Here is a 25,695-nt window from a genome sequence, read left to right as displayed (position 1 = left end):
ACACTCACTTTAAATTGTCAAAGAATGCTCGTAGATTGTGAAAAATGTCTTGTGTCATCTATTGCCGTCATGTTCCCGCTATGTGCACAAGGAGAGGAAGGGACGTGGTGGATGGGAGGAGGAGTGAGGTTGGGAGGATGAATGCGCCGCCGAGCGAGCGAGCACGAGGGGAGGGATCTGAACTGGCAGCCAGTAGTGCGATTCTCCAAGCTCCAGTGCGCTCGATCGGTGGAGTACGCACGCGTTTCCCGCCGACATCAACGCAAAGCTGCGCCGCGCTAACGATGTTGTGAATGAGGGAATGGGGTGACGTCAGCGGCCGAATGTCAACAATGTAGCGACTGAGAGTAGGCGTTCCAGTCGAGTGTAACAAACAGCGGAGACGGAGCTGCACGCCGCTCAGGATCACAACGCGCACGTCCACACATGCATGCGCGTGCGCCCGTACACACCAGACCGTAGAATTACAGACGTTGTTTTTTTCTTTTGATATCGTTGCTGTTGGTGAGAAAAAAGCGAACTGCGGCGAAACGAGAAGGAGTCACCCATCTGCAACCGGGGGGCTTTCAGGAAACGACAAAGCGAGTCATCATGTGAAAGAACTTCTGTGGGAAACGGACAAAAAGACTGGAATACGCGCAGGACAGAAAGTAAAAGGTAAGCTGCCATGCACGTTTCTCAGCGTCTTTCTCTCCCTCCTTTGCCTCTGTCTTATTTCTGCCAGCTTTGTAAAAATCTCAGTCTATTGCTGATGCTCTTAGAGCCGCGTTGCAAACTTGCATAAGTGGCACAGCGGTGGGCTTGAACAACCCTCTGACTTATATGGAAAAAGTAAGTGAGCCAATAGAAAAAGAAAAGTAGAAATGTAAAACCGCATGCATGAATCTTGAAAGCTTGGCGTGCGGTGCGAAAACTGAAGGGTGTAATGTGTAAGGGTGTGAACGCGGCTTCAGGACTGAAACACAACTCTGTACCACATCCTGTTATGCTTTGAGTCAATACGCAGACTGTGCTCCCTTTTCTGGGTTTTTGAGAAGTAGATGCACTGGCGATCCCAGAGGAGGGTTTGGCATGCCGCTACTCCAAGAGAAACGCTCAAAGAATCAACAGCCTGGTCATTAAATGGGCAAATGGATATATATTATATCATTGTCTATTATTATTATTATTATTATTATTATTATTATTATTATTGTTGTTGTTGTTGTTGTTGTTGTTGTTATTATTATTATTATTATTATTCTGGTTGCATTATATTTGATGTCATTCTCTTGTGTGAGTGATCACACACAAACTGGATTCGCTGTATTTGCTGTGTAAGGACGAGCCTTGTTTGCTCCGACAGCCGATGGACTCATCTCAATCCTTTGCTTGAAGCCGTTGAAGACCCCTTATATTGTCATGATCAGTAACTCCTCGTGTTAAAACACACCTGGAGCCTTGACTCCCACATCAGCTTGCACAAAACAAAAGAACGCGCTTTCAAATCAAATACAAGTGGTGACGGTGTTAAAAAAAACTGCGCCGCACGCGCGGTCCTGCATTGTCATGTGAGTGGATGCTGCAGTGTGGCTTAGTCAGTCCCAGCCAGTCTCATTATGTAGCACTCTGTGATGTAGTGCTGAAATGTGTTGTGATGCAAGACACTGATAAGGTCTCACGAGCCAATGGACGATATTTATTTGAGGAAATTACCATTTTGAAATAAAGATATTGGTTTAAAAATATCTGGATCAGGCAGTTTGGTATAGGCTACATCTTAATATGCTTTGTCATTTTAAATAGATGTTTGGTATCAAATGTGGTTTTGTTGTGTTTTTGACTAAGTTTAACAGCTATGCTGACAAGCATCATCATGACTTCAACGTGCGCTTTGAACACTTTGTCATAGAACGAAAGCCCCTTTGTGTCCTCTAAATCCAACTGGCACTGCAGCATTCTCGGCAGAATAATTGTTGTAAGGATTCGCTTGTCCAATACAGTTTGACCGCCACGTGTTTGCTTCGGCATCAAGATGACTGAAATCATCAGGGAGCGGAGTGATGCTGCCATTAATGTAGTGATACAGCGCTCTGATGAGCAGTGACGTCCACGGCATCCCAGCCTCTTTGTCTGTAAATGCTGATGCAACGCAAGCCATAAGGATATCGCAGCATCACCCTCCACCCTCCTCAACCTCCACAATTACAATGTCTCGCACTTTTATTCCCGCTAAACAGTAAAAGTGATTGTGATTACACGAAGTGGGGAGAAGGTGCAGGTGCGCTAAGAAGGATCTATTTTATCGTTGTTATTGTAAAGATAGCTGACGTGAGAATACATTCTCACTGACATAGTGCTGCTTTCACAACACGTGCAAAGCGGCTGCACTCATGCGCAGTTTCGCACTCTGATCCCTTTGTTCTGTACAGTACCCTCTGCATTTCTTTCCCCATGCATAGCAATCTCCTGTTTATTGTAAAGAGGGGGAGAGGAGGTGGTCCAGAGCTGTATAACCCCAGAGTGACTCAGACAGGCTTAAAGGGCACTTCAACCAATTTCCCATATCGGGTTTGGGTACATCGTCACCTGTTTTCTTTGTGCTACAGCAGCCCATAACCCACATGGAATATATATATCGCATTAAAAATATATATTTTCTAAAATGGTGTCCAACAGAATTTTGACTTCCAAAATAGAACCAGTTTGATAGGAAGACAATGAGACGAGATTTATTTTTTGAACAATTTGAACCTTTTGAGAAATGCGTTTACTCATCATTTAGTATATCAGTTTGTGTGGTTATTGAAAACAATATCACAACAGTGATGCTACATTTAAAAACAATCAAAGCAAAAGCAAAGGAAATCTAATAATTGATGTATTCTAGCTAAAGCTTTGCACTAACAGTGGAAGCACGATGTAACTCAACTCCTGCATTGAACAAAAACACTGAACTGTTGCTGGGTTATTGCATCACTATTTTGAATTTCCTCCTCCTTTCTCCCCCCTTATATGACTGTAAAAACTGTCATTTCAAATTCAAATGAGTGATGATGTTTGGAATCTTTGTCACCTTCACACCTAGAAAATCAACTTTGAGTCAAAGCGAGTTTTATTTTAAGGCACGTTTTGGGCATTTAATTAGGGTTAGGGTCCTCAATAGGGCAGAAGTTGTAAAAAGTAATTGATTCATCTATAGTGCTATAGTATGTCTTACCTGGAAATAACATTATATCCTATAGTGGAACACCTAAGATCATCTTTAAGCAGGTCTGTTAAAAGTATTTTGGACTGACTGTTATGTAAGCTGCATCTCTCAACTTGAGCGTGGCTTTGGTGAATCTCCCGGTCTGAGTAAGTCTGTTTTGGGGATCTTGACATAATGAGTCCCTCAGGGCTCCCAGCCACAGCTGAAATCCCACATGGCAACAGGATCCCATCATGCGACCCTGCAGACCCACCACTCCTTTTTCAGGCTTTCCATTCTGAACTGCAGCATCCAGGGTTACTGTCCCAGGCGTCTACTGTGCCTGATGATTGAAAATACTGCACAGAAGTAACCAGCCACTTATGGGTTAATGATTCATGAAATTGCAGTGAAAATAGATGTGATGATGAGGAGCAATCTCTCATGTTTGTAAATGCATTTCTCCTTGAGACAATCCCAACAGTCTGTGAAGGGGCATCGTAAATTCTGTCTTTGTATTCCCTCCATTTCTGTATCTTTTGTTTACGTCACCAAAAATATTTGAGTAACCCCCACAAGCTCAAGCTGAACATCTCAAGTCAGTGCTTCAGCTTGGAAAAAGAAGAAAAAAACATGTTCCCATAGCTCTCCCACGTCAGCACAAAGGCATGTTTGACTGGGCTCCAGCCAGCGTGAGGCGTAGATGGGGCACAACTGTTGGGAGAAATCTCAGATCCTACACTTTACACCAAGAGCTATTGTTTCCCCTCTCCCTTTCTCTCCATTGCAATCCTTCTTCCCTGCATCATGGCTGCTCATTCTTCTTCTCCCACTGTTCTCGGCAGCGATGTGCACTGGCATTATTGCTCGACGTGTGAAATCAGATTGCATTATCCCAACAGACCCAGCTCCCATCAGTCTGTGGCTGCAAAGTCTGTGCATGTCTGTGGCACAACTCTGACTTTTGCCAAGAAGCTGTCAAACTTAAAACACCGCAGGCTGATTTCTGATTGCTCTGTTTTGGTTTGTTTTTTTTCTCCATACATATGTTGTCTGTAAGAGATTATTAAGACATGAAAATCGTGCTGGTAGTTGCAAGCGGAAGGCTTGACCTTTTAAATTCTCTCTTAAAACTCTTTTGTGACCTATCCTGTGGTCTAAATAAGTTCATGACCATATAAAGCTTATCAAATTATGCATGTCTGATTCCAATAGGGATTGAAACACTGGAAAAAAAGGGATGTGTAAAAGACGTTATTTAACTTGTCAAGAAGAATTTAAAGTGGTATTCACTGAATTAAGAGAAACATTTACAGTGTAATATCCTGTTTTTAATGGATGAGTGCAGTACTGATACTGGCAAACTATACTGACAAATGTCTAAACTTGTCCCCTCTAAGGTTGAAATCGCTCAGTTAAGCTATGTTTGATTTCCTTACATTTAGGTCAATCTGGCACAGTTCACTCCTCAGTCAGAATATATGGGCTGGAACTGCCACAGAGAAAAGTCTCAACCTGTCTTTGCAGGGTCAACCTTAAAAGTCCAGTGTTATACCTCTTATAACATTTGATGTGTTTTTCAAATTTCAATTCATAATACCGCTCAGATCATTCATTCTACCATCATGACAAACTCAGCGTTTTCTGTTGTATGGTTATTGTCATAAAAATAAGAGTAATTCATTGAGTATTCTCATCCACTAATGCCTGGAGTGCATGCAGACTCTTGTGTTGCTGTTTCAAATGTTGGTGTGCTTTTCTTTCAGTTGAGAATCTTTAGAGTTAGAATTATCAGCATTTGTAATTGAACCCTTTCATGCACGATGAGTGGACAGAAATAAAAATGTTTTTTTTTTATCATAATAAATGTTTTTTTGTTGTCAGAGTTGCACATAGGCCACTAAAGTGGACGTTAAAGCATCACGTTTTCTGTTTCTGTTCCTCAGATGCACCACAATGTCCATTCCATGTGACATTTCAGTAACTCCTCTAATAATTGGTGTAAAATAATAATAATAATAATAATAATAATAATAATAATAATAATAATAATAATAATTTGTTCTTTTATGCCTAAAGATAAATAAAAAACACTTGGGGAAAAATCCTGACTGACACTTTCATAATTTGTGCATGAATGGGTTAATAAGAATGGTGCACTACTCTTTTGAGCAAATTTAGTCGAGGGAGGGGCTTATTTCTTCAACATCACAAGGGGCTACAAACCAAAATGGTTTGTTCAGATCCACTCTTTTTTTATCTATGGAGAAAATAAAGAGTGATAGTATGACCTGTAGACAGTCACACTCACCTATTTATAATAAAAAAAAACATTTTGTAGAAGATGTCCCCTCCAAATACACAACTCAATAGCTTTAGTTTAGTGAATTTATGTGGTTTTATGTGGTCATTGATTGTGATATGCAGCATTTCTATTTAAGGTAGTGCAAACTCAGTAGAATTATTTTGGTAATTCATCAGTGATATGATTAATCAGATAGTTTGGATAAACTCAGAGTATGAAAATAGCACAACAAAGCACAACAACAGACAGAATGATTTTTCATATTATAACATATTCCCACATAATGCTCTATAGAAACCTGAATATTTCAACAAAATTAAGAAGTTAGCAAAAGTGTTACTATTGCAAGGCCTTTAGGGCCCTTACCTGCATAACACTGAAGGTGCATACTAATAGTATTAGATTGTTGTCTTATTGATTTCAGGTAAAGTAAGATACATAAATTATTCCGCTTTGCTCTTTTGGTATGGGGCCCAGACTTTGCTTCATGCAGTCAAACCCCAACAGCTCCCCAATAATTTGAATCCGAGCTAAACCCCAGACTTCTAAGCAAAAAGAGAGGAGTCACTGTAAGTGATTAATACGTTTGTCATTAGAATTTATTACTTAAAGGCCTTATAGTGATAGAATTCTTCATTTTTTATCAGAAGAACCTTTATCTAAGTTAATGCGTTTTTAAATTTCTTTTAGTTCTCAGTTAGATTTTACAATTCTGTAAATAAACTCAGAATGCACTCCATTCATTACATTCTCTAAAGATTTCAACCATATCTTTCTCTCTGCTACACTTCAACTTTCCAAAAGTCTGTCAACAGATTTTCGTATTTTTTAAAATATTTTTATTCGTTAATGAATTGAACAGTTTAATTGAAATGTATTGAACTGAACTAATTTGAGTTGAATTGAACTGAATATGACTTTCGTATCATAATTTATACCTCTGACATTATAGAATCTGAGAATTGGTTTAAATCAAATAGATTTGTATTCAGGTTTGAAATATTTTGTGCTTTATCAAATGATATGAATTCTAAAAAAAGTTTAATAGTTATCACATCACAGGATTCAGAAATCAATATGAGAAAATTTTTTTTCTTTAATTCAATTCAATTCAATTTCTATAGCGCGAAATTACAACAAATGTCATCTCAAGACACTTCAATAATACAGTCCAATTCAAGCCAATTGGAGTTCAATTCAGAAATTGATGTGTGTGTGTTGTGAAATGTGTGCGTGTGTATTGTTTCAGGAACTCTAAAATTATTTTTACTTCCTCCCAAACCCACTGAGAAAATGATTCCCAAAGAGCCTGATCAAGTCCTTACTCTATGTCCAGATATTCTATTCACCTTGGTAACAGTAACACAACCATTATCATCTAGATAGACTAATTTCTTCCAAATAATCATGCTGGGTTTTCTTTTTTTCTTATTTATGGTTAAGACTGTGGTGTGTGTGGTCCCCAGAGTCCATCCCCCGCTGCCACCATAGAAATGATATGCATACCTTATCAACTTAGAGAAGTTAGTTTTAAAAACAAGGCATTGTGAACAGTGTGCCATTGGGTTTAGGCTGTGTCTGAGTCCTCAGGGTAACACAATAAATGTAAATAAAAGTGGACTTATTTTTAAGCCCGCTGCAGGTTTGTCTTCATTTTTTCTCTCCAGCTGCTTAGGAACAGAGTAGAACAAAAACCAAAATTGCAATGACCAGAAAATAGCTACGCTGCATCACTTAAACCTAATCACACATGCATCCTTTATGTTGGCTACTCTTAAAACAAAACAAAAAACAGGAATAAATACATAAATGTATAGACAAATAAATGAATAAAAGTTCAACTAGTATTTTTTGCTCCCATGCAAAATGAATCTACAAGTGATCTTCTAGAATTATTTTCATCATAAGAATTATACAAATTTTAAATATGGATTCTTTAATGATGTTGTTTTTCACAGGTCATTCTTTATTTAAAAGAAAAGGAAAAATCATATGACAAAGTGTAATAACGATAGCCGAAATACTATATACCACAGTTAATGTAAACTAAAGAACCAAAAGATAAATAGCTAAATTAGTAAAAGTACTTTTCATTTCATTTGAAACAAAACCCAGATGTTTAATTTGATATTCAGTATTGAATATGCCTTCCAAGAAATTAACACAAAAGACAAAAATAAATAAAAATGGATCTTAAAATGAATTTACCAACCACGTAAAATTACTTAGAATTCATTAAGAATTAATGTAATTAGTTACCTAAAGGTCCAGTGTGTAGAACCTAGAAACATCTAGCGTCACCATCTGCACACATATGTGCACGACTACACCGCAAAGTAATCATACTGCCTTCTTCTAAAGTTAAGCACTGTGTCGTTGTTGGCAAGCTGACCTATTAATCAGTTTTTATTGCCCACACAGTTATATGATGTACCATAGGCCAGTGGTTCCTGACCTTTCTTCCTGGACCTACAAAAGAGCTGCATCCCCTCTGATTGCCACTCCTTTCCAGAATTATAAGTCACACTTTTACATTCATCAAAAAGAAGAAATACACTAAAGGCTACCTTGAGTTTTCTGCCTCCAGATTCACTGGAACTTGCATTACTGTCTCCTGCTGGCCTCTATTTGCTGAGTTGCAGATGTTTATGTGTGTGTGAAAAGTTTGTGTTGTGTATTATCAACAGCATGCAATATAGCCACCCCACCATCAGGCTTCACCACCACCTCCTATCGCTCATTATGACTGCCGACTGGCTTTAGAAAAAAGGTTGGGAACTGTTTTAGTGCGAATATGTTCATGACTCATACTCTGATGAGTTACGGCATCACATCAGTAAATACATTGGTTGTCCTCCAAGCAGAAGGTCAGCAGTTTGATGCCCAGCACCCCAACAAGTTGAAGTGTCCATGTGCAAGATCGCACATCACCCCCAATTTAGATGTGACTGTATGTGTTAGGCACCACATGTGTCAGTGCATGAGTAAAGAATAAGTTATGTATGTATGATTGTTTGTGGGTAAATCAGAAACACACTGTTAAGCTCTTTGTAGAACCTGGATAAGGGTTGAAAGTGTGGACGATTTGCCACAAAACATGCAAAGTTATGATATGTCCTTTTTAGCTGAAGGTACCTCCATGGCACATGGAGGAAGAGAAGAAGAGATACAGGCTGCATTTTTGGATATAGATCGGATAGCTTCCTCTAAGGTAATAAATTCACAACCCTCCTCATACAGTTCTATAATGATGAAAACATGACAATGAGCATATAATATTACATTTCTGCCAATAGAAGCAAATGTCATGTTTCTACAGCATTGTTGCATACCCTATATCATAGTCAACGTTGTGGCTTCCCAGTAGCCTCTAAAAACTGTAACTTTATATTACTTCCATGAATAGAATTAGTCTATTTTTCTGTGTTTACATGGAATACTGTTTTGTTCAAATATACGTTAATATTCCTGGAACACAACTGTCAAATTTACAATACTGTAATTAAATCAGGTTCATTCAAAATAACACAATAACCAGTAATTATTTTCTCATTTTAAAAGCTCTATCAGTTTGTATTAAAAATGTTCAATGCCCTTACACATTGTCTCCTTTAAAATCTTCCATCTTTTCTAAAGATGAAGCTCTCTACATGCTCATAGAACCTGAGCTACATGCAATAACTTTTGTTTTTAGTTGTTTGACTGAAACAGTGGCAGAAACCTCACCACCAACTAGAGTTATGGTAGTCTAAAACTGCAGACAGATGTTGATACACCTTGCACATACATAAATGTAGGCTTCCCAATACACTCTGATGATGAAGCCGAAATACTTACATCTATACTTGTGCACCTGACAGTATTTCAGTATTAGCTAATAGTCACAAACATCAGTGTGTCTGAATGTAAAGACGTCAGATTGTAAAGTGTGCTGTATTCTTTGTCACCACTGCTCAGACAGGAGAAGGCTGTAGTGTGTTTCTTCCCCTGAGGTCACAGCCTTCTGTGTGACACCCTTTTGTTCTGTTTACTGACATTGCAGGATGAACTCTGAAACAGTAAAAAGCTTCTCAGTGTCGCTGCAGTCATCAGTGCTTTCCTCCCATTGCTGAGCTCTTGTTTGCAAAATGTACGACATTGTAATAATATGTCAAGTCGAGATGCTCTGTTTTCTGATCACTCTTACCAAGTTACAGTGGCTTTGTAGTCACTCCTTGAAATTGAAACCATTACTTGTGAGAAGCTGAAGAAGCCATTTCCCATCTTGCTAGAAGGTTGGACGTTTTCTGTGTCAGGTAATTCTGTTTCCCTCCACCGTTACGCACCAACTGCTCTGTCCTGCGGAGAGATCGGGGAAAAAAGTGGAGCTTGGTTGATCATAGTGGAAGGTATTTTAAACAATCAGCAAATTCCTTGTACTTGGAATTAGATGATTGTTTCATTGAAGGATGGGAGGGAGGAAGAAGGAATGATCCCAGAAGCAAGACATTGTTTGTCTGCTAAAGCTGCTTAGAGATCAGTCTGCACAGATTTATTTGAACTGCTTTAGACATCGAAGTCGCCCCTGCCAAACAAAACACTCCTACTGAGTAAATCATGTTAACATGGGGATGTAATCCACCTCTGTGAGTGTCAAAACTAAACTATTGATTAGTTGAGTATTTACAACAATTTGATGTTGCAAAGAAAATCTTTGAAGAGCTTTGATTAATATCATATAGCATCAGTTATCTATCTATCTATCTATCTATCTATCTATCTATCTATCTATCTATCTATCTATCTATCTATCTATCTATCTATCTATCTATCTATCTATCTATCTATCTATCTATCTATCTATCTATCTATCTATCTATCTATCTATCTATCTATCTATCTATCTATCTATCTATCTATCTATCTAAACTTTTTTTTGTACAGAAAAACACTTTTTTAAAGTAAGAAAGCTATTCTGAGGGAGTTTACGATAAACAAAATCTTCACATTACTAATGTTGTTGAAGCATTGTAGCGTAAAAGAACAAAGCACGCTCAGTTTGCGGTTTGGTAGAGAAGTGCAGCTGTAAAGTAGGAGAGGAAGGCTGGGGGGTGGGGGGCTATCCTGTGAGACCAGCACAGGTGGTTAGGAGGGGGTTGGTGTGGTGGTGGGAGGGGATGGGGAGGTTGTGGGCGTGGAAGAGCCATAATGAGCCCACTTCCTGTAGTGAGCCGCGGTCCTGCACTGTAAAACCTGTTCGCTTACAACAAGATCAGCAAGAATTTACCATTTTACATCAGGCAACCAGACCTGAAGTCTAGTTGCCCACTGTGACTGGTACTCCTTCTGTAGTATTTCCTACAAAATAAATGATTCTACAGCAAGAGAAGGCATAAAAATGAAAGTGTGACACTCACCTCAATGAGTTTTCTCTTTGTTGCACACAGACCTGAAATGGAAAACATGAGAGTCTTTGTGCTAAATTTAATCCATGAATATTGCCCTTCCTGTGGGGGAGTAATCGTTATGTATATTAGTCAACTAGATGGCTGGTCAATTTCATCAAGTGTATCCATATATAAAACCATGAGCCACAGCACCAGGGCATTTTCACATCGGACATGAATGGAATAGTTTCCTCCATGTCAGCCGTATTGGGTTTTCCTGGGAATCAGTAGATTACTTACTTATTTACAGATACATAAACTGAACAGTTAATTTTCTTCTCTAAGGTATTGTATTTGATCCAACAAAGTTTTGAAAGAAATATGATTTGTGTCCAGTTTCTTTTTTATTGTAGCACATGATTTAAGGGTCATGAAGGATCCGCTTTGATCTGGTTTGGCTCATAAAAAGGAAACATTGACTTGAGAAGTAACACATTTACTACATCTTCATAGTTTCCAAATGAGTTAATGATCATGACTAATATTGTATATATTATTGAAAAGTAGTTATCAATACATCAAAAAGGACTTTTTGCAGTTATCTTTCCAGTCCGTTCACGGTACTCGCATTTTAGGACTGCAGTACATATCAGAAATATCAGAAAGGTTTACTCATCATATCATTCTGTCCCTAGTTAATGCTGAGAATGTAATCCTGTCTAACCGAAAGAAAAAAAAATTGCATATGATAGCCTGTAGTTCTCCATTCACGCAAATCTCACCTAAAAGTGTTGTTCAGTGGGTGACACCCATAAAGAAGATAGATTCTGCCAAAAAAAAAGCAGTGTAACCATTAGCTTGAGCCACGCTAACGACAGATGGTGAGTGTCAAATGCAGTAAATCAACATAGGAAAGAGCAGTGTGTGTGATCAAACTTCATGGTCAGATCAGAATGTGTCTCCTTGTGTCTCTCTGGTCTGTAGTGAGCAAGCACAATCTTGTTGTGCACCTGCAGCGTCATATGCTCCGTGCAGTTAACTGCCTGGGCAGTGTCATTAGAGACAGATGGTGAAAGGTCAACCAGGCACAGCTTTGGAGGGTCCACTGTTGATCCTGAGTCACAAGATCTGCATCAGCCAAGTGTTGAAAAAAGTGTAATGTGGGCTCCTGTCACCCTACTATCTGCTCCCTGCCTCTGACTTTTACAGTTTCCCCACAGGTTTTATACTTGATCCTAAACTGAATATGATAAAATGTGGTTGGACGCCACATCACAACTCATCACAGTCTTGATTGGATCCTTGAAGCACCTGCTTATCTGCACCTGTTTGAGCATGTGTTTGACTGTTGACTTTTCCTTTTCCTTCAGGGTCTTTGTTCTTTCATATTTGCTCTGTTTGTAACAAGCATAAGATATGAATTTATTTTTGCCTGGTTATTATGATTATCCACTGGAGAGTAGGTGCTTTATGCAGCAAAGGGAGAAGATTATTGTTAGAACTTAGATTGTAAAGTTTTTTCATTTTGAACTTAAACCAAAGACTTGATTATGAAAACTAATTAAAATGAAAATGTGATTGTTTATGTTATTAATTGAAAGAAAGGTTAATAATGATGTATTTCAGTATTGTCTCATCTTATTTACTCAGTTTCAGTTGCAGTTCCACAGCGGTGCAGGCTTTCAGAAGATCAGAAGAGGTTTTTTATCAGAGTTTGAACAGTAATGATTATACATCTAATATGTAAACATATTTTATATAAAAACATTTCTGAGATCAATCTAAATCTAAACTGTAACTAAATATGTGGTAAAAGAATATGTAAAGATGTATTAAAAAGATTAAAAAGCCTTACATTTAATCGATCAGAATTACTTTGTTGATCATATGCAACCTACTGAAGTTTTTATTTATTCTAATTTTGATTTTCCTTTTGATGTCCTTTAATCCTTGATTGACATTCACTTTTTTTAATATACAATATAAGTTCTCATTGTCATTTGTAAATTGTGATATTTATTAGAATAAATACTGCTCCTATTTATCCAAAAACTAAACATGGGAAAGAAAAAAAGCAAAGCTACATTTTTATGCATCAATACCAAAACAAACTTCAGTCTTCTGGGAGAAAGTGTTTGAGGTGTTTCACGTCCAGTTAGGCTATACTACAAAATGTGAAGGGAAGAGAGGTAGAGAAACAAAAGCAAAAGCAAGAGGATGGGAGTTAGTGAGAGTGGAGATCAGTTGTGGTGGCTGCATAAAAGGCTGTAGTTGCCTACATTTAGCATTTAGATGGATTAAAAGTAGCAGAACCTGCCTTCAACTGACATAGGAACTGTGTCTTGAGGGAAAAGAAGCAAATTGGTGATCATCATCATGCTTAGCAAGTACTGCTTAGTTTTATTCTGATGGCTGCATTAACAAAAACATTTATATCTATTTTTCTCTGCTCTATACCTTTTTCAAAATACAACTAATCAGTATGCTTCACTATTAATCGTATCATGAATTTAACAAACAGCTGGAAGCACAGGCCAAACTGCTTGATTGGTATTATTTGATTCTTGTGGCAGAAAAAAGAAAAGAATGTGATTTAAATGTGAAAGTGGCAGACTACAGACAGACACCACGTTCTGTATGTCAAAGGGAAGTTTGTGTCTGGTTACTGTGACAAGCATTCAGAGTCACTCTCTTTGTTCCAAGAGTTGTTAAAAGTTTAAGGCAGTTTAATCTAATTCTCTAAATATCTTTGAATAAATTTATGCAATTCATGAGAAAATAAGATTTTCGGAACAATGTTTGGCTGCAGCCAGTGAATAAATAAGTTTTTGCTTTGTTCATAGTGGCACAACACAATATTCTTGAAAAAAGTCTTAATATTGAGCACAGTATAACATTCTTTACAAAATAGAGATTTTTTGTTTGTTGTTGTTTGTCCTGTGAGATTTTGATAAAACTGGAAATCTGGAGAAATAGGAGAATTATTTTGTGATGTTTGTGGACTTTAAATGATACATACATGACTGCATGTCTGGTAATGAACTTCAAAAAAGGAGTTGTATAGATTAGTCTGAAATATGAATTAAAAAGAAATTTCCCAAAACGTGTTTCAATGAGCCTCACGGACCATTTGCTGAGCTTTCAGCTACATTTAATGCCCCTTTCAGCAAATTCTACCAAAAACTTGAACTTGTTTTAATCCATCATTTAATAGTTTTGAGTAGCTGTTTCACCCTCAATAATGTTTTCTCGCCCCTCCTAAGTCACTCCAGGAAAACAAAATGAACTAAATTAACTGTATTAGGAAGTTATATATTTAATGCTCTCTATTTTCTTTTAATTTCTCCTTTTTATGCCCTGGAAACAAAAGGAACTGTATATTTTTACACTTCTTAGTAATTTTCCGCTTTTTTCTAATTCAACATGTCTTCTTGATCTTTGAGTTTCTTTTTCCTTTCTTGCCATATCAGAAAGCAGCAGAATGATGATTGAAAGAGACAAGGTTTCATTGATTATTTCACATAGTTTATTATAACCATCTCTATTACAATTGTCAAAACTCAGACAGAATCCTTCTTTTCACATTACATCTGACTTGAAAATGGTACACATGTTTGTGAGAGAGGGTGAGTAATTGTGGATGATAGGAGGGTCTGTCTTCATGCTGCAGGGACGCCCTCCCTGCGCTCCGCCAACCTGCCAATCATCTTTCTGACCTCACATCTCTCTGACTGGTAGTGATGTGTTCTTAAGCTGTGCGTGGATAAATAATCACTAATCACCCACAGAAGATGAAGGACAAATCTGTAAGTAAAAACTGACCTTGTACATGCCTTATGTTTCATTTTTATATGTGAAAACATGATTTTTTTCAGTTGGCAGGAAGGCTGTTTTTTCCTGTTGTGGTTAGGCTGTGTGAAGCCGAGGCAAACATTTGTCACGTTGAAAACACAAACAAAAAGTCGCACGACGCTGTGTTCTGATTGTCAGATCTTTACTTCTAGCTTAACAGATATTTTCTTATTCCGGTGGTAGCGGATGGTTAATGCTTATATTTTTGGGTTTCTTTTGTCATGAGTAAAACTGCTCGGGTTAAAAAATCTTAATCAACTTCACATCATGCGGAGGCTCGGCAAGACTCTGAATGCCCTTGTGTGTTCTCGATCAACAACAGAAAACCACAGTTTTCAAAACTAATAAATTCTTAACAATGTGCGCATTTTTATTTATAACTAACTGTTGCAAAGGAAATAAAGCTTCCTTCTCTGACTTCCTTTGCAGGTGCTAGAGTGGTGGCTGTAGTAGACTTAATATTCACTCATAATTCATTCAACTTTTTCTCATGTGTTCTCATGTGAGGCTTTTAACAAGTCTTCTAATTGCACAACACAATAACATCACTTCACGGAGGAAACTTGCACTTTAACCCTATCGGTCTAAAAAGAAATTCCGACCAGCTATTCCCCTGAATACATGCATGTTAAAAAGGAAACTATAATTCTAAGTGACATAGCGCTCACTTATCTGTCTACGGCAGCTTTCACGTGTTTTGCGCAAGTACACTTCAGCTTCAGCTTTTAGTCTTCCAGCTATAGTCTTCAAGCAAACACAAAGTCGCTCTTTGTCTTAGAGCGGTTAATGTCATGGTCGTGGTTTGTGGCTTAGTGTAAATAGTGAAGTTAAATTGAAATAGTCGAAATACAAGTTGTTAATGTACTCTGACCACGTGGTGATCTGGCATCTGTATGTCCTGCCCTGAGTCTGGCTTGTTGTGGATACTTTTACTTTTGTCAGCTGTGGCACGCTGCCTACACTTGCATCAATCATGGACCTCATATCGTAAAACAGGTTTATCTACAAATCTAGCTAAAGATTGCATATTTCCCTTTTTTCTATTGAATCAGCAAGTAAAAATCAAATGATTATGTACAAGCATATTGAACCCTAGCACATCACAAGGTAATTTACTGAAATGTGTGTATGTGGGTGTGATTATATGAAGACAATATTGGATAATAGTTTTTTAAATAAAGCCAGAAACAGTAAATTATCTTTCATTTACCTGTCTATGGTGAAAAGAGGAAAAGAAGTGGTGTTGTGCTGAGGGCTCTAAAGTTTGGGACAGAATGATGATCTGTGCAGGTACTAAAACTACTTTGTCAGTCGGAATCTTCAGAGATGTTTAGTGATACAAATAGATGTAAAACTCATATTGCTTACATTTAAAGACTGACATACATTACCTTTTGATGGAAGAAAAAGACTATAGTCTGTAACACATGGTGGAATTCAGCAGTGTTTCTATAAGCATGTAAAATGGTGTAGGGAATGTTTTAAACATGGAGGTGAATCACCAATGACTTCCTGTTCCTGCTCATCCAGTTGAGTCCTGTGTGGTCATGAAAATAAAGTAAAGAAAACATTAGGAAAGAGGCCAAACCGTAATAAAGGTGGGAATGATTGCACCAAAAATAACTAATTGTGATGCCGAGTTGCTCTTCAAACTGAGGCAACATATGTGTTGAAAGGGTATTTACATTTTTCAAGAATATTCAATAGGGCTTTTGGCGTTCAATAAATCTGTGCAGATCATTGTATGAGGAAGTAGTTAGTCATTTACATGTATGTAGATTAGAATTAAGACAAAATATCCTGTTACACTAAAAGGTTTCATATACAAAATCAGGAGTTATAAGAGGTTTGTGTGCTGTCTGCCTTCAAATCCAGACAGAGAGTTCATAATTCACACATAACCCATGTCTGAAAGTTTAAGTGGCATTCCTTGTTGCCTGGGTTTGTGTGAGGCCCCTCTGAAGTATCTGCGCTCAACTGTAAGAGCCTGTCTGTTTCCCATGATGCACCTCCCCATCTCCAGCATGGCGCAGTCAGTGAAAGAGGCTATTGTTCCTGTCACTCTGAGGCATGTTTCATGCACTTATGACACAGAGTGGGAGAAATTATTCCCATTATATCCCTGGAATTTCTTTGAATCAATCAGTTCTATATAAATAAATGCTGCTTCTTAGCAGACAAATGTGCTTGTTTATGTTTTAAAGAGGACAAAAGCAGACAGAAATGTAACTTTTTAAATTGTCATCAAAGGCTAATGTCCCCTCTCACAGTTGAATTTTTAACCTGACCTGGACCTAAGACCAACTCCAGAGCCTCATTTAGATGTCTGATACTCTTACTCGAGCAGCCTGTTAACACTTTGCTAGAAAACAAGAGGCTTTCATGATATTTCTCCCAGTAATTTCCTCCTCTTCTCGCTGAGCTCTGATTTACATGCAGCAACCCTCAGCTGGAAAAGCTTGCAGCTTCTCTCATGGATTTTTCCTGCATGATGTAATGTTTTGATGATCCTCTATGTATTATGGCATGTGCAGTGACATTTAAAACTAAAGAAATATCCTCTCCTTTAAAAGGTGGATTTCTCAGACTTCTCAGGCAGATCATTTGTGCTTCACATACCACAAGACTGTTTCAATCCCCAAAACAGGACGTTGTGTGCTCTGACATGCGTGAGAACATTTGATTCTCCCTGTTCTCAAGTTGCAGGCCACATAAAGTCTGTATAGAAGTGAGGCTTGCTGATCCTATTTCTGCATCTGTTAAAAGTGCAACAAAAACAAAAATCCCTATCCTTGTTTTATTTAATCTCAAGCTATGTCATTGAGCCAGGGAAGACACAACAGCTACTCAAGGTGTAAATCAATAGCAGCGTGCAGGGATCATGAAACATAGCCCTGTTCGTCAGCGGGGAGTCTATATTTAACCTTGCTGTATCACATATCGCGTTTTGCCATTTTGTTCCTTTGTTCCGTGGTTAGGGATATTTTAGGAAACTCTTGAGATATCTCAGAAAGCGTGGGAGGAAAGGTGAGGCAGAATCTCTCCACGTCAATTGATCTTTTCCTCTGCTTTGTGTGAGATGAGGTGAAGCCCACGCCTTGCGCTGACCTGTTTCTAGGGTTTGAAAATGCTCTCTTCCCATTCATTAGCCTCGAGGCCTGTGCCACCACCGAGAGCTTTCACCCTCACAATATTTGTGGTCTGAGATAGAATCCAGATGGCAGTCTGGAACACCCGTGCAGTCGCCACACAAGCCTCACATATAGCCAGCAGTAAAGGATATTTAAAGGGGCCTTTAACCAGAGTCACTCTGTAAATGATAGATGACCTGTGCATTAATGGTTTACCATTTAATCTAAAGTCTGCAGTGGTGGGCTATAAGAACACTAGTTCTACAAAGTGTTATTATTGCACATTTTTCGCTCCTTCTGAATGACTGCACAGGAAACTGAAATGATAAGCAAGCCAACCTGGACGGATGTATAGTTTAATTAATTCTCCATGAGACTTTCTCTCCTTGAAGGCTGTTTTGTATTTTTGGTTGTGTGAAGAATGAAAACTACCAATCTGAAATAGCTTTGCAATGGGTATACAGCAGGGGTTTAAAGATAAACCAATCAAATCAGAACCTTGTTTTAACTTTAAAGATGTAAGTACATCGATATTCAGACCCCTGAACTGAGTAAAATATGTCATTAACTAGACAATCATCAGTTTCTACATTATATTTCGTCTGAATCAGGCTTTGCTGCAGATCCCAAAGTGGGTCCTGACCATTATATGCCGATGAAATGAGCGACCATAGTTTTCTTTCATAAGAAATTACTTAGAATAACGCATTAATTTGTGAATTTATGTGTAGATGTAATTCCTGGTTTTAGTGAAATGTACAACTACAACTATTGGATGGGTTGTCGTGGAATTATGAGCAGATGCTTGTGTAAATTTCTTCAAGATATGATGTACTACAAGTTCAGAAATGAATGAAAAATGGGAAAAAAGATGCATGAAAAATGAAAAGATGACTTTTGAAAAGTGAAATGTAAAGCGAAAAGCCTGCAGACTCATCTGCTGCTATATTTGTTTAGATTGGGTCATGATCCTCCTTCCCAGTCTGTTTCTGCTGCTCTGTTTTGCTCAGAGCTTTTGCTGCTCTGAATGTGGCGGGGGAATGTGTGTGGGGTGGGGAAACAGAGGGGAGGGGGGAGCACAGGAATTCCCACTAAGTTGGCTCATCTTGCATTAGCTCCTTCACCAACTCTTTCCTGGCTACACATGGAAAAGGGGATGTATTGTTTGCGAAACAGTGCTCACCTGGCTGTGCTCACCATCCTTGTGTTTCAGGTGTCACAGACAAGACATGATGCACGAAGTGGAGACTTAGTGGGTAGAAAATCCACTGAATTAATTTATCTGCCTCTCAGGGTTCCCTTTTTTGCTTTTATTTTTGGCCAAAATCCATCAGAACTGACAAGTCGAGGGCAGCATTCCAGGTTCCTTAAACAAAGTCAGTCTTCTCTTCCCCTCTTGGGAAAAAGCTCTGGTCAGCCCCCACTCTTTAGGCTCGAGGTTTTGTTGAGTCATGTGAGATCATGACACAGAAACACTGGAGATATGAGTGTGGAGGGGGCTTTTGGTGTGTGGTGGGTGGAGTTGAGGCTGAGGCAGCAATGGAACTAAATTCTGCACACAGGCCAGCAGACAGGAGAACATGCTGGTGGTAGCTTTGTATAAGGTAATGTCTAGCATGGTGGGGTGGGACGTGTGCACAGATTTATTTTAATACACAGCCGGCGTTGTGACTGGGGGAAGGGATGTTGAGGCTGCTAGTTCATCCCAGGACCACTGTCACACTTCGGACAAGACAGGACTTTTTAGTTGACAAACTCAGCACAGGCGTATAAAAAACACTGAAAAAGGCAAGTTTCAGTCACACTTTGGCCTTTTAATCTGCATGTTTTGGATTGTTGTTCCAGCACCTTAAAGCTGTTTTCACTCATTCTGCCTTCGTATGGCTGGGCATGTTTTGAGTTCACTGCCCTGTGGGGAGGTTTGGATTTGGCATGTCAGTCTGGTATTTAGTATAGCAGTGATAGAGTATGAGTAACAGGTTAAAGGTGTTATACAGCACAGCGTTTGGACTCTACTGCTGTTGCTTCATAATTTTATACAAAACACCTTCGATATCAACTTTAAAGAGTGAAACTGTTCCCTTTTATGTGTGATAATAATCCATTGACTATTTCTCAAGGCCATGCACTCATCATCTAATCTATAAAAGATCCCAAAAAACATTGAAAACATTACAATGAAAATAAATGTATAACAGCAAAAATGAGCAATGCTTCATATAGTTCTTACACTGTAATATGCTAATGTTTTACAGTAAGGATGGACAGTAGAAATGTTTGATGATGATTCATACAAATATGTCCACTGAATATATACTCTGAATTCAATATTAGCACAAACAAGTGGCAGTGTTAATTCTATTCCTGTTTTTATATGACGGTTTATGACATTGTGATGGAAGGCTATAGGGCTAAAAAAAAACTACTTTCTTTATCGGTCCTTCCTTTATCACAAGGTTGACACTTTGGTGAAACGTGGTTTCAGTGAAATGTACAACTACAACTATTGGATGGGTTGTCGTGGAATTTTGAGCAGATGCTTATGTAAATTTCTTCAAGATATGATCTAATCGCTATAGTGTTCCTCCAAATTTCACGAAGGACCATGATCAAAGCCTGTGTGTTTTTGGTACTTTGGTTTGTGACTAAACACATGAAGAAAAAAATAAATGTCTGTCAGCTTCAGCTGTACTTTGTGTTTAGTACTAATTCACACATTTTTTTGACTGATCACTAGCTAATCTAAGGTTGACTGAAAATATAGATAGCTCTCATTATCTATTGGTGTGTAAATATTTTGGGCACTTTAGCATGTATGAAATAGCATTTACATTAGCAACTAATGGCAAACAATTTAAGACAGTGGGAAAGTATGCCTATTTGATAGTAGCTCTAATATCAGTAATCAAAGCTAATTTAGAAATCGGGTCTCCGTGAAGCCTGGTTTGTTTTTTTACTTCAAGGTTGATCGTTAGTAGATGATGTGTTGTTGCTGGTTGGCTGCGAAAAGAATTTCAGAGGAGAAAATGGTTTTCTGTTTGAATTGAACTTCCTCTTTCAGTTGTGATGCACATGGCTGATATTTTTTTTAAAACATCCAATGGGTTAATCATTTTTATAGCCCTGAAGAAGCTGCAATACTCTCACAGCACATAAATTAAGAAAGACAGTCGTTGTGGGGTGTTTTGATACAAGGCTGCTCATTTCAAATCCTACAAGCCTACATGTGTAATAAACGTCACATAAGAGAAGACTTAATGATCGAGGCAACAGAATCAGTTTCGAGCCCTGCAGTGTTTCATAAAGTGTTATATAGGCTGTCTTCTCACTTCTGTTAGGGTTGCCAAGTGACTATACATCCTACGTCTGTGCATGTGTGATTTTTGTCTCTTTATAAGCTTATCACCATTCTGTCATGTATGTGCTTGAAATGTTCTGTATGAATACTTGAACTGATATTTATATAAAAGCACTATTTGTAAATGAAAAAAGCAAGAATATTATTGATAATTGCTATACCCCTTAGTTACAGGGTTTTCATCAGCCATGCTTACTGTATGTTTTGTTTTGCAGCAACTTAACATGGAAATTTGCGCTGGTGACCATTAGTGTCATTTTAGTGGTGTAAAAGATGAGAAAGCACCACATAAATGCTGTCCATATACCATATAAGTTCCCAGTATGTTAATACAAGAGTAAGCCTTCTGCACCAGTCTTCAAAGATGCCCGTAAACATCTATGTTATTCATACTCTACAGCCCAGTTTGCAAAACAGGCTTTCCTTTCCTGGACCACCGCATCACAAGTGCACAGCACTAAATACAGGTGTAAATGTATGCATGATCCCATTCGATTGCTCAGGTCATGTTAGAAGGTGGTCTTGGACACTTGTGGCGACTTCTTTTGACAGTATTGAAAAGAAAATGCGTCCAAACTGAAGGACCACCTGCCCACCTGACATGACTCAGTGCTATCAATACATTTTTCTCAAGATGTTTTCTCATTCTTCTAGTTCCCGGAAAAAAAAGACTTGTGTTTTATATAGATTTCTGTAGTGACAGTGAACAAATTAGCTGTGAGCTCACTGCCAAAGCTGGTCTGGCATAATGGTTCTGGGGGTTTCCTTATAACTGTCTTTTACCTGACTGTTAAGAGCTGAACCTTGAAAATGTCTGTTCCTCAAAACTGAGGAACTGATGTTTTAATTTAACACAGCAGAACTTAAAATGGAGCCCAGGAAGGAGGTGGAAATGTGTCATTGTATCTTCCCTTGGTTTTATAACAGGCTGTTCAGTAAGGAAAGATCAATTGCAAAGATGAAACAAGATTTATTGATGTACAAGAGTTGAATTTGAAAGTGTTTTGTTTGACAAATAGACTCCAGAGTATCAATTCAGTTTAACAGTGACATGAACAAAGGAAGAGAATAGGATAGCACTCCTTTGGAGTCTGGAGGCAGGTTGAGGTGGATGAGTAGAGATAAGAGAGGGCCGATGCTTCTGATGGGGGGGGACACAAAGCAGAACGAGTGTCTGATTGGCTCGAAAAGAAGCAAGTCAGAGTTCCACTGGACCAGGGTAGTGAAGAAAGAATTAAAGTATGAATGAGTTAAATATGACAGCGTTAGAAAACAGAAGTAACACAGTGAAGAAACCCAAACACCAGACAAAAAATCTTCTTTTCTAAACTCAGGCATATGCTTCATTAAGGTAAACACATATTTGTAAGCATATGTTTTCAGGTTATACTTCAGAGACTGATTCAGAATGAAAACTGCTCCAGTTTGTGTGTCTTTAGTCAGCAGAGATCTGCCGTCACTAAGCTCTGCTTATTTTATGCTTCTCTTACTTATCTTACAATGTGTCTGTAACATGTCTGAATGATAATATAATCATGGTCACTGAAGGTATTCTGGATTTTACAGCAATATCAGTAGACCTTCAGATGTTCTGTTAACTGGTTAATTAACTGCTCACCGTGTGATGTAGTCTACGTGTGTATTTGTATATAAAGTGGAATTTTTGTACAGGTGTGAACACCAGGAGCCAGATGCGTGAATGATAGATACACACAAAAAATAAAATGACACCTTTTCCTAATCTATTTGCAATAAATAATGACAACCTTATGTTCTGTTGAGCCTTGTGGCTTTGGAAGACCTTACTAATGAGGCTTAAAAAAATTACAACAGGTATTAATAGATCACTTTAATTTTTGGCTGATTGATTGATTGGCTCATGTGCTTATTGTGTTTCCAAAGGCCATTTAAGAAAATAATCAACATATCATGCAGCATCTGCATATTTCTGTCTCTACCCCACATCATTCTCCTGATCAGCTGATCACACCTGCTGTTTGTTCTTTGGTTGCAGATAAAGACAGGAGTTGCCAATCCTCTTTTAGCTCTGATGCTGTCTTTGTGTTGCATGTTTTCTCTGGTTTGTAATCTCACCATTTCATTTTAACTCTACAGGGTCCTTTGTTCTGTAAATTGAGTCTTTTACTTTTTTGCACTAAGCAGTTTTTGTTCAGTTTGTCACAACTGAGATCACCAAATAAAACTGATTTAGTTTTTTTAACTTCACAAACTAGTGTTTCAGTTTCACATCGAATAAAATGGGGCGTCTTCCTTTCAGCTGCTTTCTTTTAGCATTACTATTTAGTTGTGGTGCAAATAAATGCATCTGCCAAAAGGATGCATATGCACATTTCTGTCTTTGTGAGAACGAAGTTCACACAGTTTTTTTGCATTTCCCCCCTGGTCTGACTAGGGCCTGCCAGCACTGTTCACAGAGCTTTCAACCAAAGAACAAATAGAACATTCTTAATGTGTTCTTAATGTGTACATAATGTTGCGGTCTTCATTTTAGTGTGTCCGTTCATGTTCATATAGGTGTAGTTTAACAGTCCCAATTTAGCTAACTATGCAAAGGGTGGGTGTTCTCAGGACTTGTGGAGTCTGATGAGGATGCAGTTTTCTTACAAACTATTGAAGCATGCATGTTCAAACTGTGCCTTCGAGCCCAAAGGCCGATGGATGCCTCAGGAAGATAAAAAAGAAAAGAAAAGTGTTGGGGTATAGCCATAGAAAGCTGTATGTTTTTTTCTATAAATTTAAGTTTATTTACTTTCTTACATTGAACTGGAGAATAAGGCTGCTGCAAAAGGTTTCATAATGTGGTGGAAGTTGGGGTCATTGTTTTGTCAGTTCATTTCTGTACCGCAGCCCTGGGTCTGACGACTCATCACCATGGAAACTATTATGTGGGGCAACTGGCTGTGGAGCACTTAACAAATCTCCTTGGAATATATTAGTTGCTGCAAAGGACCCACTTTCCTCACCCTCAACCTCTTGCCATTGTCTTGGAGCTAGTTTACTTCAGGCAACGTTCTCAGGATTTCAGGCCACAGCTCTGGAATGTCTGACCCATTTCCACGTTTGAATGTAAAAACAAGCCTGCTGCTTTGGGTTTGAAATGTAAAATAAATAAAAGTTCTAACATTGAAGCTCCTTACAAGTACTTGCTCTTTGAAAAAAATATGTTATTGTATCACTCAGGATTGTAGTTGAGAACTTTTTTTGGAGCGGATATGCTGAGACTCAGATTTCATAGGAAAAAATGCTGCTGATTCAGAATGCCACTGAATTAACAGGTAGCAATATTACCTTCTTGAACTCGCACATTTCCCCATGGTCTTTTGCTGGCAATGTAGTTCTGAAACAAGATTTTCTTTTCTTGACTGAAAGCAGTTCAGGTTCTGTCTTGCAGCCCAATATCGCACATTTTTATTTTGCAGAAAAACAGACTTCCTAAAGATCTACTAACCCACCTGGCTTGAGTGATTAGGCAGATGGTGCCATAGCCAGATTCTGTGTTGCTTCAGGGATGAATTAATCTGCATATGCAAGTGACAGTCACATTTACCTTCATGAAATATTTGTGTATAACATGACTGAAAGGGTGTGTGAAAGTCAGTCTGCTGCAGCTCTGTGGGGTTCTGAGGGAACTGGTTTATCTGAACAGCACCCCAAGGATGTTTTTGTTAAGGAATGAAGCTGGGCGGTATGTGGACCTTTCCTTCTTCATGTCCAACAAACACACTAAAAGTGAACGAGCCACGCCAGCAGCTGCCCCTCCACCCCCAACCCCCCTCCTTCAAAGCTGGCAGTGGGCCTGGAAATGTTGACACATGGAGCAGAGAGCAGCTCCAGAAACCTTAGGAATCCCCCCGAGAAGACGCAGGGCGGAATGGTGAGGTGGAGCCTTGGAATGCACTCAGAGGAGTCAGTCACTTATTTACTAGCTGAACTCGGTGAACTCTGCCTGACTCAGCCACTTCCACCCTGGCCAGTCTGTCCCACCTCTCTCCCACATTGCTCTCTGTTTTGTTCTTTATCCTATCCTAATGCATCTCATTTGCTGCTCGCCCCTCCCTTCTATCCGCTTATTGACAGCCATTCCCCATTTAGACTCCTCATAGCTCATAGCTAGCATCTTAACCTATGCTCCTGTCAGCCTAATCCAACCTCCACCTGACCCCTTTCACCTTGTTGCTCTAAGCAAACAATGAGTAATAAAACAAATTTCAGTGGGAATATGATTCAAGTTGCATTCAGTGGAGTACAGCCAGGCACAGGAAGTATTATGCATTCTTTTCCCTTTGATAATTATCCAGTAGTTTGTACATCTACATGTACATCATAAGTCTTCTCCATCATGCTGTGTTTTCTTGATCTAACCCTGGAAAGCCTGGGTGTGAATCTAAAATGATGTCACATATTTTTTAAGCCTTCCTTCCTTGGTTGCATGTTCATGTGGCCACAATCATTTAGTGTTAATATCAAGTCTAATCTACTGTAATAAAATTACA

General features: G+C 38.5%; 1 protein-coding gene across 2 annotated transcripts in view; it reads left to right on the top strand.

Annotated features, from left to right (window-relative positions):
* The first annotated feature begins 356 nt into the window (after positions 1-356).
* Positions 357-25,695, top strand: part of bach2b (BTB and CNC homology 1, basic leucine zipper transcription factor 2b) — a 103,903-nt gene continuing 78,564 nt past the window's right edge. Inside the window, exon 1 of one of the 2 annotated variants that reach the window (XM_072362754.1) lies at positions 357-657. Coding sequence is in view for 1 of the 2 variants with exons in the window: in XM_072362753.1 (XP_072218854.1) it covers positions 14,632-14,646 (15 nt within the window). In the remaining variant the exon portion in view is untranslated. Of the gene's footprint in view, positions 658-14,496; positions 14,647-25,695 lie in introns of those variants that run through there. The other variant, XM_072362753.1, reaches the window with a different exon arrangement.

This window comes from Leuresthes tenuis, unplaced genomic scaffold, assembly GCF_036924035.1.
Source record: "Leuresthes tenuis unplaced genomic scaffold, fLeuTen1.0.hap1 SCAF_13, whole genome shotgun sequence".
Lineage (NCBI taxonomy): Eukaryota > Metazoa > Chordata > Actinopteri > Atheriniformes > Atherinopsidae > Leuresthes > Leuresthes tenuis.
Note: the sequence above shows the minus strand (reverse complement) of the source record. Positions and strands in the feature narration are given on the sequence as shown.